Source organism: Anopheles gambiae, chromosome 2 (genome assembly GCF_943734735.2).
Source record: "Anopheles gambiae chromosome 2, idAnoGambNW_F1_1, whole genome shotgun sequence".
In the NCBI taxonomy this organism is placed as follows: domain Eukaryota; kingdom Metazoa; phylum Arthropoda; class Insecta; order Diptera; family Culicidae; genus Anopheles; species Anopheles gambiae.
This window is the reverse complement of record NC_064601.1, coordinates 77,728,709-77,744,395: the sequence shown is the minus strand read 5'-3', so window position 1 is coordinate 77,744,395 and position 15,687 is coordinate 77,728,709. Positions and strand designations below refer to the sequence as shown.

The window sequence follows — 15,687 nt, the reverse complement described above, 5'->3', positions numbered from 1 at the left end:
GAACTTATAACAAAGTACAGTGCACGCTGGGTAGCCCGCATTTGATTGAATACGGATTATCGAATGGTGTTTTGTTATGCGTTTTTAAAACATCCAATTTTTCCCTTCGGTTAACGAGTGGATTATTATATTTCACGCATTTTCAAGTTTTACAGAGAATGCTAATATTATTAAAAATAGAGATGTATTTATCCTTTAGAAAAATCCCTGTTTTTGACCGAACTCTGTTTCATCTCATGAATTTGGTCGTCAAAGCAAGGATTAGCGAGGTGGGGATTGTAGAGCGTGCACTGTGCCTAATCCATGGCAATTTTTAGCTAGTTTGCAGTTACAACTGACACCAAAGTGCTTGCTGAAAATGCGCACCGAATGCCCAACGGTTTCGAGAAAACATCCAATAATCAGAGTTTAATTTTTCATTAGATTATTTTTGGTCTAAATAGATGTATGGCCGGTCCGGTCGCCGGTCTGGTGGTACAGGCGTCAACTCATACGACTTAACAACATGCCCGTCATGGGTTCAAGTACCGAATAGAACGTGGCCCCATACGTAGGACTGACTATCCTGCTATGGTAATAATAAGTCACTAAAAGTCAAGCTCACTTCACTAGTGGGTACAGGCAGGCCTTAACCGACAACGATTGTTAAATAAAGAATAGAATAAAGAAATAGAGGTATAAATTATTGGAATAGTTAGGTTAATTATTTCATGTTTCAAATTTTTACAATGTTTAAATCCAAAGCAAAACCTCAATCTGCCGTATTTGCAATAAAATATTTACAGTAAAAATAGGCAGACTAGAAAGAATCTAATTAATGATGTCTGACAGTAACTACAATTTGTATTTATACAACATCAACGGATTATTTACACCATTGCACTTACCTTGAAATTGATGATATGATGATATGATATTACGGGGGATTATCCAGAGCCTTTCATTTCTTCACACATGGCAAATAACAGTTTTCTTCAATATTAATACCGTCAGTACACTGGTGTAAAAACACTGGATTCTAAAACCCGTTCCTAAAATGATTTAAAGTAAAAGATGACCCGAAGAATCAATAATACAAGGCAACAGAAAAGAAAAGTAAACTTTAAAAAAGTCACACGAAAAAAGATTATTAATGCATTGGTTACTTATATTTGCCTTTTTTCTCAAATGGGTAGTTTTTTACATCACGAATTTTATCGCACGCTTTCGCTTTCGGGAGTGGTATGGTTGTTGTTGTTGTTGTACGCTAACAAACTATGCAATATTCGAACATATTAAAACAAAGCTAGAAGAATGCAGCTACATAACAGCAAAGCTGGTAGAAGGCTGCAGCTTGTAGCAATTCGCGAACGGCTAGGATAAAATTGAATAGGAATTTAAATAATTATTAGTGTGTATTTTCGTCCTAAAACACTGTCTACTGCAGAACTGACACATTTTTGCACTGTAAACATAAGCCCTTCCTTTCGTGAAACTGTTTCGACCGCTTTTCGGTATCAGTATAAGCGTGTTAAAATGTTCTATTTCTCTTGTATGCGCGTATAAAATCGCCTTCCCTACGGTACACACATTTGACTGAAAAGATTTAAAACCATTCATCAATTGTTCGAATGATTTGCGACAAACTAAATAAAACAATAAAACAATCTTAAAACTATAACACCTTTAAAATGGCTAAACATACACAGGTGGAACCGACTTACTCGGACACTAGCCAAACTAACTAAATACAACTCAATAGTGTAACTGTCTAATATATACACAATTTAAAAAAAAAACAGGCTCACTTTCCAGCCCAATGGAAAACCGAGAATTGCTAACAGTATTCAAATTTCGCTAGTTTAGCATGTTTAGCGGTTTGTGAGCTTTGTGTGTAGTAAGTGTTGTGTGTGTTTGTTTAAGCAATTTCCTGGGCTGGTTCCCACAATCTCCCCTAGTAAATCGCCATTCTACTCACATGTGATAAATATTAATGGTATTGTTACGCATAATACAAAATAACCATCGCACGCTGTAGCTTGCCGCAATTGTATGGTGTATATGTGGGAAGGTACAACTTGCAAATGTCTCCACTTTGTAGCATTTCGAAAGGAATCACGAAAACGCTCTACTAAACTTATTCTTTGGCGTGTTAAAGGGAGGGAAAGGGGCAGAGTTATTTTTGACTATCCGGTCGTGTCTCAGTTTCTGTTCACTCAAGCTAACATACCTTCGATTTTTCTAATACATTAATGATGCCAAACATGCGTTACAAATCTTTGAAAACTAGCCAAAAAATCTATTCAACAACCGCAAAGTTTTATAGACGTGTGTAGGACTGGGATAGTTCGTAGGTTTGTGATAAACGTTTGTTCTTCTTCTCCTAATCGTTTGTTGTTTAGCTCTCTAGTACAGTAATATATTATGCAAATGAACCAACACTACACAACGTGTTTGAAATGAACAACGGCAGACACAACTGTGGAACACTGGAACACTAGGTTTCATCATTTCTTCTACACTCTTACACTGCGCATTAGTAAGATGTTATTTGTATGTGTACGTCGTTTGCTTGCTTGTTTGCTTGCTTGCTCGCTCGCTCGCTGGCTTGCTTTGATGCAGTGGGTTTCAGATAACGTTTACAGGAAGTAAGTAAATTTGTTCCTTTTTTTCTTATTTTCTTTAAAGATATTGGTGTGGAGAATGCCTAAAGTAAAGCATGATTATAATGGGTGAGTTTATTGGAGGGTGCACCAGTCCAATACACCGTATCTTAACGATTGCTGACTTTCCACACGATAATGTAGCTCTTCTCATTGCGATTCTCTATGGTTTGGTTCGGTTCTAGCTCGACACTCGCCTCCATATCACCGTCACCTGAGGGAGAGAACGGTATGAACAAGAATGGAATCATTAGTATCTGTTTAGGTGTAAGGTGCACGATTATTATTACTCTATATTTTCTTTAAACATATTTTACTTGACTAACGGATAGAATTGGAAAACAGCTAGCAACCAATGCATGTTACATTAATGAAGCACTCAGAACATTTTATACAGACCGTTAAAATGCGCCCATTAACGGTTCTACAATACGATCAGCAGAAAAGGTACAACATATTTGAATACTTTGAAAGCTACAGCGGGTTTATATGGTATAAAAATAAAGGCATCATCGAATATCAAACCACTTAAAAATATAACCTTCCTCCGGAATTTGTTATAAATTATTGTTGTTGAATTATTATGGTATGAATTAGTGTTGGGTTTCATGAATTTTTCGTTGAGATTCATTCATAGGAATCTGCAGCGATGAGTGATTAGAATCTCGAATCGAATCTCTAAAGATTTATGAACTTCTAAAGATGATTTGAATCTCTAATGATTCATGAATATCCAAGGGTTGATGAATCTCTAAAGATTCACGACTCTCCAAGGATTCATTAATCTTCAAAGTTTCATGAATTAATAAAAACTCGATTATAACATAAATCTCCAGGGATTCACGAATCATTAGATATGTATGATTTTCAAAATATTGAATTTACGCGATCCCATGGTACAGTGGTTAACACGCACGACTTGACAACAATGCCCGTCGTGGGTTCAAGCCTCGCATGACCCGTTGCAAAACAAACTATCCGACTGCCTTCTACTTGCCAAGAAGGTCTCGAAAGCCTGCATAGGTTGGCATGACCACGTAGCTTGTTACGGTCAGAAGAATAATCATAAGAATTTTTGGAGATGTATGAATCCCTTTAGATTCATGAATCCTTCGAGATTCGTGAATCTATCGAGGTTCATTAATCTTTGAGATTCATGAATCTTTCGAGATTCATGAATCTATCGAGGTTCATTAATCTTTGAGATACACGAATCTTTGAGATTCACGAATCTTTGAGATTCACGAATCTTTGAGATTCACGAATCTTCGAGATTCAATAATCTTTCCTACCGAGATTCATTGAATCATTTCAAAGATTCATTCAGATTCATGAATCTGAATCAAGTTTAACCAACACTATTATGAATAACAAAGTAATGGTACATGGGTACATACAAAGAAAAATGGTTAAAGCTTAGCAAACAAAAAGCAATTAATTTGCATAGTTTTATTGTGTAGTAAATAAATTCATACCACAATTTTGATGAATTATATTATATAACATTATATAACATCAGAAACACATTCCATTTACTTCAAACCTTGTTAATATTAAAACCACAACCAATATGAAAGCTTGGGGAAAGTTCTCTCAAAAAAGTGAGATAGCGAAGCATTAATTAAAAACGTTGTATAAGCTACAAAAAGCATAAATCTTTCAAATAGTACAAAACTACTGCACTCAACTATTATGATATGATCAGTTTATATAAAATGTATATACAAAAACTGTATTGTGTTGTATCAGTGAATGTTAATGTAAAAATATCATTAAAGCTATGAACAAACATTTCTAAGCATATCAATAACACGACTAAGTTTTAGTCCTGTACAAACGTTACAAAAACAAATCGCAAGAAAACCGCAAGCAAACTATAAAATCATCAAAATAAATAAAACAAACTAAAAGCAACATACCTTTTGCAAATATGTTCGACAACTATTTGGGTGGATTTGTAGGATACGTGGATTTGTTTCATAATGCGTTTTTTTTTTTGTTTGTCATGGACCATTTGTACCGGTTTTTTGCAGTACGGTTTTTAATACTTGTTTCTTTTTAATTTCTTCTTTTTTTTTTGAAAATAAGCATAAATTTTAGCTACAAACTGATAAATCATCATACGATGAACTAACACGCCAAACTAATAAATGTGTTGCGGCATCGCATACATCTTCTACTATTTCTTCTAGAATAGAGAGAAAAAAGAGAAGAGGGAAGAGAGAACAATAATGTGGTTGTGTGGAACTAAAGAGGAGTACAGCAACATTAGCATTCAATTACTACGATTGCAAACATATGTATATAGGGCACGTGCACGGATAAGTGCATTAGTGTACTTGAGAAATAGGTTCATATGTTATTCTTTTTTTAATAGTTTAAACATCAAACCATTCATTTATCGGTAGTACACTGTAACTAAAATACAGCACAAATCAAAAACAGGTTCTAAAACCTCTACGAATACCACATATTATTGACGCGATTTAATTCTCATTACAGCTGGTTTTATATTTTTTTAACACATAATAAGTATATAATAAGAAAAGATTGGCGTTATGAAATTATACGTTTTGTTCAGACATAGTAAATCAAATGAAAAGTTATGCTTTCTCATGCAAACGACACACCTAATATTAGGCGATAATTAAACATATTATAACACAGAGAATCTGTATGATGTGTATTATTTAGCCGATAAGCATAATCGTTCTTCGCTATTAGAAAGAGGAAACATGCTTCTTTAGTTATGTTCATATTAATACAGCAATCTTTGCTACGTTAAGTATTTTAGCACTTAGTTTAAACATGAATTCTTTTAGCATGATATAAATTTGCGACATGAGAAACTATTTCGATCTCAAGTATGTAATCATATAAAAGCATTAAATTATATGGCATTTAATTAAAAGCAATACATTCACACATACACACACGCGTACTTACCTAACCGAAAATCGATGTATCCCTCTCCGCCGGATATTACCAGCATATCCTTCGAAGTAGTTGGTAGCCCCTGATTGGGCGGGTTCATCGGCACGGACACAAAGAACTTCACTGCATCGCGGTGCCCGTGGAACGAAAGTTGAGCATTTGCGAAGCGCGGTGAGTATGGTGTATTGGAAGCACCGCTAGCGTCAGTCAGTGGAACTGAAATCACCACACCGTTGCCGGTTCCTGAAATCACAATGCACGATGTAGCAATCGTATGATTAAGTGTTTCACTATAACAAGAACAACCTCTACACTTACCTATCCACAGCCTATTGCACGATACTAGCAGAGCGGTAATGCGCACAAACGAAAAGCCAAGCTTTCCGGTGCCCAACATCTTCGACACGTAAGGATCGATGTCGATGTCTTCCAGATGATCGTACGTTTCCGCGGAGAAGAGCCTTAGAGTCGAATCCAATCTAAAAAAACAGCACAGCATGGTAAGTTACTTAACCTTGAGACAGAAATGCGAGAACCTTCCTTCCATTTCACCAAACACTTACCTTATAGATACCCACACACCCAGCCCCGTAGTAGCCATCTGGCGAATTTGGCTTTCCTTCCGTGGATGAGCTTCGAACGATTTCAGAATGCACAGCGTGATGGGATCGATCACGTGTATCTTGTTGCGGTGAGCCGCCCAAACCTTGTCGCCGACGATCGTTAGACAACGCACAGAGTACTTCGGCGAGCCAAGCGTCAGTAGATGGTAGCTGTTAAGATCCCACTCGCCGCTAACCTGCCGCCGAAACACTGCCAACGTTCCGTTCGCCAGCGCAACGATGACACGCGACTCGACGTGCACTATCGATAGCACCGAGTCGGGCAGCTTGATTTTGTGCAGACACACGTTCCATCTTGCCACGGAACTGTGCACGTACAGCATGCCGTTCTGAGCGCCCAGCCACATGGTTGGACCGATCGACGAGATCGACTCTTCGATCGCTGTCTCGGGCTGCGGTTTGTTGGGTGAGGAGGTGGTCTCGCCGATCGTATTATCGTTCCCATCGACCGCAATCGCAATGTCTTTCGTGTCTACGCTGTCTAGGACTTCATGGGCCGCCTGCAAGAAGTCGGTTAATTTTGATTAATAAAAACAACCGAACTCACCAGACGAACGTGTGACAATCGTGTGATACCGTACCTTACTGTTGTGATTAAGATCACGATCGCTGTTTGCTTCGGTAGCTTGTTCTGGGACTGTATCGGATGGTGGCACCGCTTCCTGTGCTTCTTCCGTAGCTTTATGCTCGTCTGCCGAAGTTGGCGCGCAATCGGTAGCGCTGCGTACAACCTTTTCGTACGATACTTTTCCTATATCGTCAGGAGATTCGCCTGGCTTTTCAAGCATTTTACCTAAAGAAAGAGAGAGAGAGAGAGAGTGCGTTGCACAAAATGTCAGTCAGATGATTCGCTTCCCCAAACATCCGTGCGTAACACGCGGTTGCCAGTAAACTTACCCGATTTGGTAACTTCGCTGTTTTCCAGCATTGCGTAATCCATCTCGAGCGCTCCGCGAACGGTGCAGATGCACAGCAAATGATTCTGGCACACCGGGAACGAATCCAACACTTCGGATGGATTTTTCGCATCGATCACCGTTACCGTGCTGGCCGAATGGGTGCTGGTGCAGATCCACACGTACGAGCTAAGCTCGCTGTCTGCGTCGAGCGAAGCCGGACCGCCAAGTGCCAGCAGCTTTCTTTCCAACAGTTCGCCCAAATCCTTCGGCTCGACCGTCGCTTCGTCGCCCGTAAGCTCGGTGATCTGTGCCCCACCGCCGGTCGTGTCTTTTGCGTAAAATATGCTTGCCGCCCCGACAATGCAGCCTCCGTCCTTTGTGTAGCCGCCCTGCAGATTGACGCCGCTGGCACACCACACCTTCATGTGCGGACTAGCTTCGGCCAGCGGGCGACAGTACACGGGCACCGGTACCGGCACTCCGCTGCCGGTAGGGCGCCCCACACCACCGCCTCCGGCGCTACCAACGCCACCGTTCGCTCCCGCTGCGTTCGATGGTTTCAGACTAGGTAAACTCCAGCCGTACGCTTGCAATCGGCCATCCTCTTTTTGTACGTGCGCCCTTACCTGCCGGTACTGGTCGCGGCGCCGTTGCATTGCCCGCTCCGATTGCGTCAGCTCGGGTTCCTTCGATAGCACCAGTATGTTGCTTGCGTGGCCACTGCGTAGGAGCGCGGCCGAGGAGCCTGTGGCAAGGGCACCGAGACCGATACCGCTGCCGCCGCCACCGCCACCACCACCACCAATGCCACCGTTGCCTGCGCCAATGAGCATTCGTCCCTCGGGCATGGCAGGCAGCAGCGAGGCGGTACCGTGCGCCTGAGACTGCGCACTCACACCGCCATAGCGCTGATGAAGGCGCCCGGGGGACTCGTTCGTTGGCCTATCGTTGGAGCTAAAGAGATTACTAAAAAACTTCCAAATGCCTTGCTTTGATTTCTTGTCCAGGGTTTCCACCCGGGAGGCACGCATCATCTCCGTCCAGCGCACTGCGTCCTGCAGCTCCATGAACCGCTCCTTGTACTGGTTGCGCTCCATCAGTACGCGCGCCATTTCGACGCGGGTGAAGCGCTTCCGCTGCGCCATCGGAACGTCGCCCTCCTCTTCCTGGTCGGTCGCCGAGGAGGATGCTTGCTTCACTTGCGCTTTCGTTTTCTTCAGCTCCTCCTCCAGCTCGGTAACCTTGGCTTTCAGTTTGTTGCGGGCCAATATCACCGCATTCAGCTCTTCGCGCAGAATCTCAATCTCACCGGTCAGCTCGTCCACTTTCACTATGAGATCGTCCTTCACGATGTTCAGAGCGTTCCTGTGAAATTGATAAGGACAACCGTGATACTGTACCGCATTGCACGCGATAATCGCCAAAATACTCACTTAGTGGCAAGCAGTTCGTTATTTTCCATTATCAAATTTTCAACCTCTTTGCCCATGCCTGTGAACAGAACAAACATAAAACAATTAACTCGAGTACGATTGTACGCATTTGCACGGCAATGTTTAGTTGTATTAGTTTTGGAAGTAAAACAAACATACATGAAATAAGGCAAAATGATTGACTTACCGAAAAAGTTATCGTTAGCTGGAAGGTATAAGAAAAGCGCATGAAAATAGGCCAGATTAGTACAAAAAAGCGTTAAGAGTTTCGGCAACATAAAACAAGCATGTGTGTATGAAAGTGTGTGCGTGTCTTTAGATTTTTGTAATCTGTGATTGTCATGTAAATCAAGATAATGTGAGATGTTTATTTTAGTGTATGTTTTGATAGTGGCTAATCGCAAAGACTTTAATCAAGGGAGGTTAAAATATAGATTAGTCCGGAAATTAATTTTTCTGAATGAAATCAGCCATAATAATTCCCAAAAATTTAACATAAAAATGTTAACCAATGCTTGAACTGATAATTTGATGAATGTAAAACTAATAAACATAGCTTCGAAGGATTGCCTGAGTTTAAGTATATCATTATAATACAATAACCACCCTTCTTCAGTAACATGGACTTCTCTAAAATGATAATAATGCAGTGAACATGCGTGTATCATGTTATAATAAGTGTAGCTGATCTTGGTTAACACACACGTGTAAGATTATGTTGCCCCATAGATATAGACGCCCTGCCCCCCCGTACCTGATGATGCATAATCTCCGGGATGTACCCAGGCACCGGTGATTTCGTTTTCTTCGCTTTCCAAATTATCGTCCTGGAAGGACAGCTCCTGGTAAAGCGTGTTTGCGGACCGTTGCTCCTTTTTGGTGGTCGTTTTGCCCGAAACACCGCCACCGGTGGGGCTTTGCAGTACCTTGGCCGTTGAGCTCGTGGCCATTGCGTCGGCCGGCGCGGCCGTAGCCGAGTCCACTTCCTCCACCCGTTCGGTGGCTTTCGTTTCGATTTCGTTCTGCAGCGAGGGCGGCCCCGAATCGGGTCCGCTGTCCTCCTCGCTGCAAAGCGTTTCCGTGTCGAGCATGGTGGAGTTTTCCAGCGAGGCGAACCCGTACGAGACGGGTCCGGTAGACCGCATCATGGGCATTAGGCGGGACCGTGACACGTCCAGCCGCTCGGACGCGGATCCGGCCTGCGAGTGGGTCGAGTTGCCCATCATCAGCTTCGTGCGCTCCATGTAGTCGACGTGCGTTTTGAACAGCTCCGTGTACCGTTCGTGCAGCTTGCTGTACTCCTTCTTCAGCTCCGATTCGCGCTCCTCGAGCCGGCTCGCGTGGTCCATGCTGTTCTTGTGCTTCAGCTCCAGCATTCGCACGATGCTTTCGAGTGACTCGAGCCGGCTGGCCAGCTCCTTGTTCTCCTGCTCGGCCAGATCTTCCGTCTCGAGCAGCTTCTGCTCGGCCTGCTTGCGGGCATTCTTCTCCCGCTCGTACTGCGTTACCAGCTGCTCGTTGTCCTCGCGCAGCAGCTCCAGCTCGACATCCTGCTCCTGGTTGGTTTGGTACGCCGAGTCGAGACATTCGAGCACGTTCACAAGCAGCGGCATCAGCGTCTTTACGACATCCTCGTCGTACCGTTGAATCATCCGTTCGAACTCTTGATAGATGCTTCCGGCGAGTGATTGCACCTGTGACAACAGACAAACGGGGACGGACACACACACACACATATGGTATTAGTTTGCAGCATATTCTATTTGGCAAAATGTATCGACCCCACAGCTTTTAACAACCCACATTTCATAACATGAAATAATAAAAATAAATGAGCCCCCCGTTCTCCGCTCGAACGACTCCTTGCATGAAAACTCATTTGACGTCCATATTGTGCAGGTTAGGGGATTTTAAAAGCTAGCTCAACGTTCTCAATGAGTGATTTAAAGTTATTTATGCAAGTAAGCCCCAGCGCCCATAACGGGTGTCCTGTTACAATTTGCAGTTTGTCCCGCCGTGTAGTGCCAGATTGCAACGGACACCTAGTCGTCCAAGCGTATGGACCTTGGCGGTAGCCTAATTAGATTTGGGCTCCACTTTCATTCAGACACTCGCCAAGCGGAACTGCCCCAAACCGGAACGCATAATCGGTCAGTCGCACTGGGCAGCGTCGTGTTTCGACGGGGAGCGGCACTACTACTACTACTGCCTTCGGTTTTACCCCGGGGTGCGAGGGACCAGATAAGAGGAAGTCCAGTGCGGATAAGATGTTTGTGCTACCTTCGCCTTTTGGGCAGACTGTATCGTGTTTTCGTTTTTTTTTGCACTCGGCGGTCTCATCTTACCTTTTCTGACATCACCATTGCGGAGTCTTCGTGTGTGCCGTACACGACCTCCGACGATTCCCCCACACTGTTCTCCATCCTTGACCGTCGTGTTGCTACTACCGTCGCTAGTTTTGCCACTTGCCCTTGTCCCGCTTTGAGCCCACAACTTCACCAAACTGTAAACACGGTGCGGATTGACGACGGTGATTAAGCGCAGAATTGCATCCCTAATGAGGGTACCATGATGGGGCGCAACGGACAGGAATCGATCGCTGCTGTTGCCCGATTTGTACCGTGATGACTTCCGCGATTTTTGTCATCGTTATTCCAAAACACACACGCGCATCCACAAAACGTTTACACGAAGCTTCACAACGGCACAAGAAGTACACTGTTTCTACAGACAAAGCATCGGGGCAATTGATGGTATGGACAGATCGTACGCACGGAAAATATGTGACGCAGTCGCGAAGGGTAGTAGGTACGGGACGATGGGTGGGAGAAACAGAGAGTTCGTAATGTGTTGAAACAAGTCGACTGCAACCACGTAAATGCTAGGAGAAGAACGGAAACTTTTACACGCACGACACTGCTGCAGTCGCAGATTTTATTCCGTAATTCATTTTTCGTTTTCACAACACCCTAGCTATTATCATCGTCATCCTTGAAGAAAACACATCCACACACACACGTACACAGCCACACATACGTATCGTCAGTTGACAGCTGTGTGAATTTTATTGACAGGGGAAGATGACAGCTGTCACTTGGTCGCAAATTTTGACCAAATTTTAGCCGTGCATACGCCCATAATGTAGGCGGGAAATTGAAATTTTTGAAAAATTACCCCGAAAGTAGCATGTTTGGGGTGCGTTAATATTTCAAAAACAAAAGAGAGTTTGTGTTAGCTGTTTTATAGATTGAAGAATATGGTACAGTTTCATGGTTAATAGAAACCAAAGATTCAATCCAGTGTTGAAGGAAAAAGAGCGTTTGAAATTAACGGACACCTAACGAACGCTTTGCTGCTTCAACCGACTGTGCGCACAAAGAGCTATAACTGATAATTTTCTCAATTTTCATCGATTCAGACGCCACTCGAATAAACGACAACATACCTGTCGTGGGTTCTAGTCTTGTATGGACTGTTCCCCCGTAGCAAGGGCTAACTATCCAGGTGCGTGGTACCTAATGAGTCTCGAAACCCTGTATATAGTCCGGCTTGACCGTGTAGTTCGTTATGCCAAAAAGATGAAGAACGTTATGAATGGAGAAAAGAATACGATGGGAGCAAAATTCTAGTTTCTCTTTTTCTTGTTTAGCGCAACAACTGTTGACGGTAAAGCCTGGCTGTACAATCAATGGACAAGCACTCATGACGGGCATGTTGTTCAGCCGTGCGAGTGCCCCTAAAGACTATGGCAAACACAGTGGCGGATTAAGGGTATCGGGGGCCCTAGGCGGAAAGACGAGCTGAGGCCCTCTGTAAATGGTACATGTTGGTGAGGCGAGGGGGGGGCGGTGTTAGCGGCACTAAACTTGCTATTAGGAGATTGAAATGCCGTCGGGGGCCCCGTCGATCATCAGTTACAGGCTCTAAAATTTTTGCTGACGGGGGGTATGGGGTGGAGTGGGGGTGCAAATGATTCGCCAGCATTGGGGCCCCAACGGCCATCCTTCCGGGGGCCCTTGTCGCTAGTACTCTGTCCATACGGCATACTATAGAATGGCGATCTACGGGGCCTCAGGCGACCGCCTAGTCCGCCTACCGTTAGATCCGCCACTGGGCAAACATCATATTTTCGGATGATAGAATTGAGACGGAACACAAAACAGAAATGCATTTTTCGTTGTTTACACTTTTTAGATACTTAGATACTGTACTGATTTCGGATTCCATATTTCGCCTGGCGCCTTTTTCTGCTTGACTTAAACATACTGTGGGTTAATGCCGACACCATACAGCGAGTGCTGAACTGCCCCAGATGCTAATATTAATCAAGCTTCTTGTTAGTTCGAATTAAAGTAACCTAAAATAACACCACGGAAGACAGTAAACGCTCACCGCCAGACCGTTCCGCACAACGACGACGTATACACTGCTCGGTGGTTACAATATATACTGAATGGCCACATTAAACATTAACAACTACGGACCACACGGATGTGTTTGATACGATACGAAAGCTTCCCCAACATTGTGGACAGCTTGCACCAGCAGAGACGGAAGAGTCACACTTTTCACTCTCTGTCACCCCTTTTTGTTACGTAGCAACCGGCATCTGTTCCGTTCTCGTTGTGTGAATGTTGATTGTTGATGGTGGTTCATTCGAGCTGTGCACATGGCCCCAGGGGTTCATTCAATATGGCACCGATATACAACATCCAATAAGAAGGCGTTTCTAGCGGTGGGTTCATTTCAAAGAGGCGGAGTGTGTTAGTTATTGCATAAAAGCAGGGGAAGAAGGACACCATCGCTGCATTTTAGATCGTCTTTTGCGTACACTTAGGATCGTTTCGCTGCGGAAACTGGATACTTTTGGTGATCACTTGGCAAAGAAAGTGATCTAAAACATAGCAAATCTGCTCATCTTTATGTACTACACCGCAGGGGTTGCACATTTACATTTCCCCTCCGACTCGGACGGAACACAACCCTTGCAATGTGTGGAGAAAATCGTTGGCTTTGTTGTTGGCTCATCAACGAAATAAGCGGGAGAGCCAATGAACATAGGACAGCCGAAACAATTGCAATGGATTTTGAATGACCGAGAAAATGGGTTTTATGTAATGTTTTTCCTCCCCCGGTGCAGGGTCGTTACGCAGCATATACGGTCGTTCCTTGAGCTCAACCTCATTTGTTAGTCCTTTCGCATGCTCGGAACATCGTTGCCAAACGATAAAGTCGCATATGAAGCGCGTATATTGTCGATTAGCAGTTATTAGGCTTCCCGAAACTCTTCGCCCGAGCGAGGGAGATGGGGGAGTGGGGTGGTTAGTTGTGGTGGTTTTTATGATGGTGAGATCTGTTCGCTTTTAGAGCGAGAATGTAACAGAAGCTTGATTAAGATACAGTTTGCCACTGTACCGCATACGGGCAAGCGAACGAAACGTGTGAGTGGTGTGAGTAATTGGAAATAATCACGTTTCGATGCTCCGTAACAATTGTTGAAACAATTTGAGTTTAATGAGCGTACGGCAATCGATAAGAAATGCTATTTATTTGCCAAAATTTAGCCGTTATATACTTAAATGTGTTATTATCAGTACATTTCGTGTAATTAATGTGTAAATTGTTTTCTACAGTTTTGTTTCTATAGTTAATTATTATTTATTTATTAGCATTCATGATGCCTTCTGGCAGGTTTAAGGTAGCGGGATCAATAAGCGGCAACATTAATTAAGTCATAAAGGTGTTGACTTGAAGCTAGGCAGACAGGAGGGGGGCTTCATTTCATATGGGTACAACCAAACCATTTTGACAGTGGGACATTGAGGACATATAATTTTGCCGGAAGGGGGAGATAAAAGTAAAATATAACCGGCGAATTTTGTTGTTTTTTCATTAAAATACAAATGTGTTTGAATACAAAACGTGGTGGTTCACGTGTTGTGCAACCAATCTATTTGAATATCCTTAACATTAACTGTCCATTATTTGTTAGAATTGTTAATACTTTGTTGTAGCTGCTGTAGCTGAGCTGTTTAAGAAGCTATAGCGTAAATGTATTTATTTGGAAATAGTATTTAATTGTATGGAACTTATTTGTTACGATGACTTCATTTACTTAACACTCCGTTCTTCATTGCATAAATCATAAACGACATGCTTATGACTAGTGCCTTCTTTTGAATCCCTGCATCCTCTACTTCCGTCAGGATGTCTGATCCTCCAAAAAGGTTAGTAAATTCGTGGTTCGTTATTTGCCTCCACTGGTCATGCTCAAACACACTGACATAGAAGCACGTCATATCAAAATCATTTCTAGTGATGTCATGTAACAGCTTACCTTTTCTATTTGTGATGTATTTTCAATTGTGGATGTTTCTGAAGACTTATGGAATTTACGAGTTTGTTATATCTTATTATCCCATATTAGATACATTTTTCCGATACAATACTGCAACGGATTTCGCTAATATCTTCGCCATCGGAAGCTACGACCGTTACAAAATAACAAAAATATTTTTTTTCTTTGGCACAAAATACTTCACTATCTCGAAATTTTCCACATCAAATTACAATTAGTGTGCTCTATCACTGCTTAACATTAGCTTCAACATATCTTGAATAATGTCTTGAAATTCTGTCTCAGTACGTTTGCGCTGAAAAAATGATCAATAATATTTGGTTTGTCTTTGTGTAGAATATTAACAAACAATAACCAAATTATGCTAGCTGTATAGAACAACAATCCTTCGAAGCATTTAATCTTGTCCTAGAAGATTTGTAAAAAAAACATTGTTCTTTCTGGAAAATCATCATTTCTTAGGGAGAATATTACACCTTCGAATCATTTTAAGCATTATTATATTTATTTACATTTAGATATTTTTTCATCAAGAACGTTTTTCCCGACAGATTCCTTTTCTATACATCACATATTTTTTTTTATTTTTTTAGTTAATTAACGTCCTACAAAAAACTTTGAGTTTCATCGTATCCTGAAATCAGCATTAGGTATACAAAGTATTATTTTAGATAATATTTTTTTATGTGCTCTTACTACTAAATATTTTTGCGGCATACAAAAGTTATATAATTCATTCATTTCATAAAGTGTATTAGATTAGCACATCGGTACAACAAAAACTCTGATTAAAGTGAT

At 42.3% G+C, this 15,687-nt stretch overlaps 1 protein-coding gene across 4 annotated transcripts; it reads right to left on the bottom strand.

Moving 5' to 3' along the window:
• Positions 1 to 1,126: 1,126 nt before the first annotated feature.
• On the bottom strand, positions 1,127 to 11,587 carry LOC1274858 (JNK-interacting protein 3). Of its 4 annotated transcripts, none has more exons than XM_061652464.1 (10): positions 10,877 to 11,587; positions 9,286 to 10,225; positions 8,719 to 8,736; positions 8,532 to 8,589; positions 7,097 to 8,463; positions 6,781 to 6,992; positions 6,140 to 6,699; positions 5,895 to 6,055; positions 5,589 to 5,819; positions 1,127 to 2,856 (listed from the first exon to the last, which is right to left on the bottom strand). In XM_061652464.1, the coding sequence occupies exons 1-10, from the start codon at positions 10,952 to 10,954 to the stop codon at positions 2,753 to 2,755; spliced, it is 3,729 nt and encodes a 1,242-aa protein (XP_061508448.1). In that variant the 5' UTR covers positions 10,955 to 11,587; the 3' UTR covers positions 1,127 to 2,752. The 4 variants fall into 4 exon arrangements, with proteins under 4 accessions (XP_061508448.1, XP_061508450.1, XP_061508449.1 ...); XM_061652465.1 differs by lacking the exon at positions 1,127 to 2,856 and adding an exon at positions 4,705 to 4,830 and having other exon boundaries at positions 10,877 to 11,575; XM_061652466.1 differs by lacking the exon at positions 8,719 to 8,736 and having other exon boundaries at positions 10,877 to 11,575.
• Between the last annotated feature and the right edge of the window lie 4,100 nt (positions 11,588 to 15,687).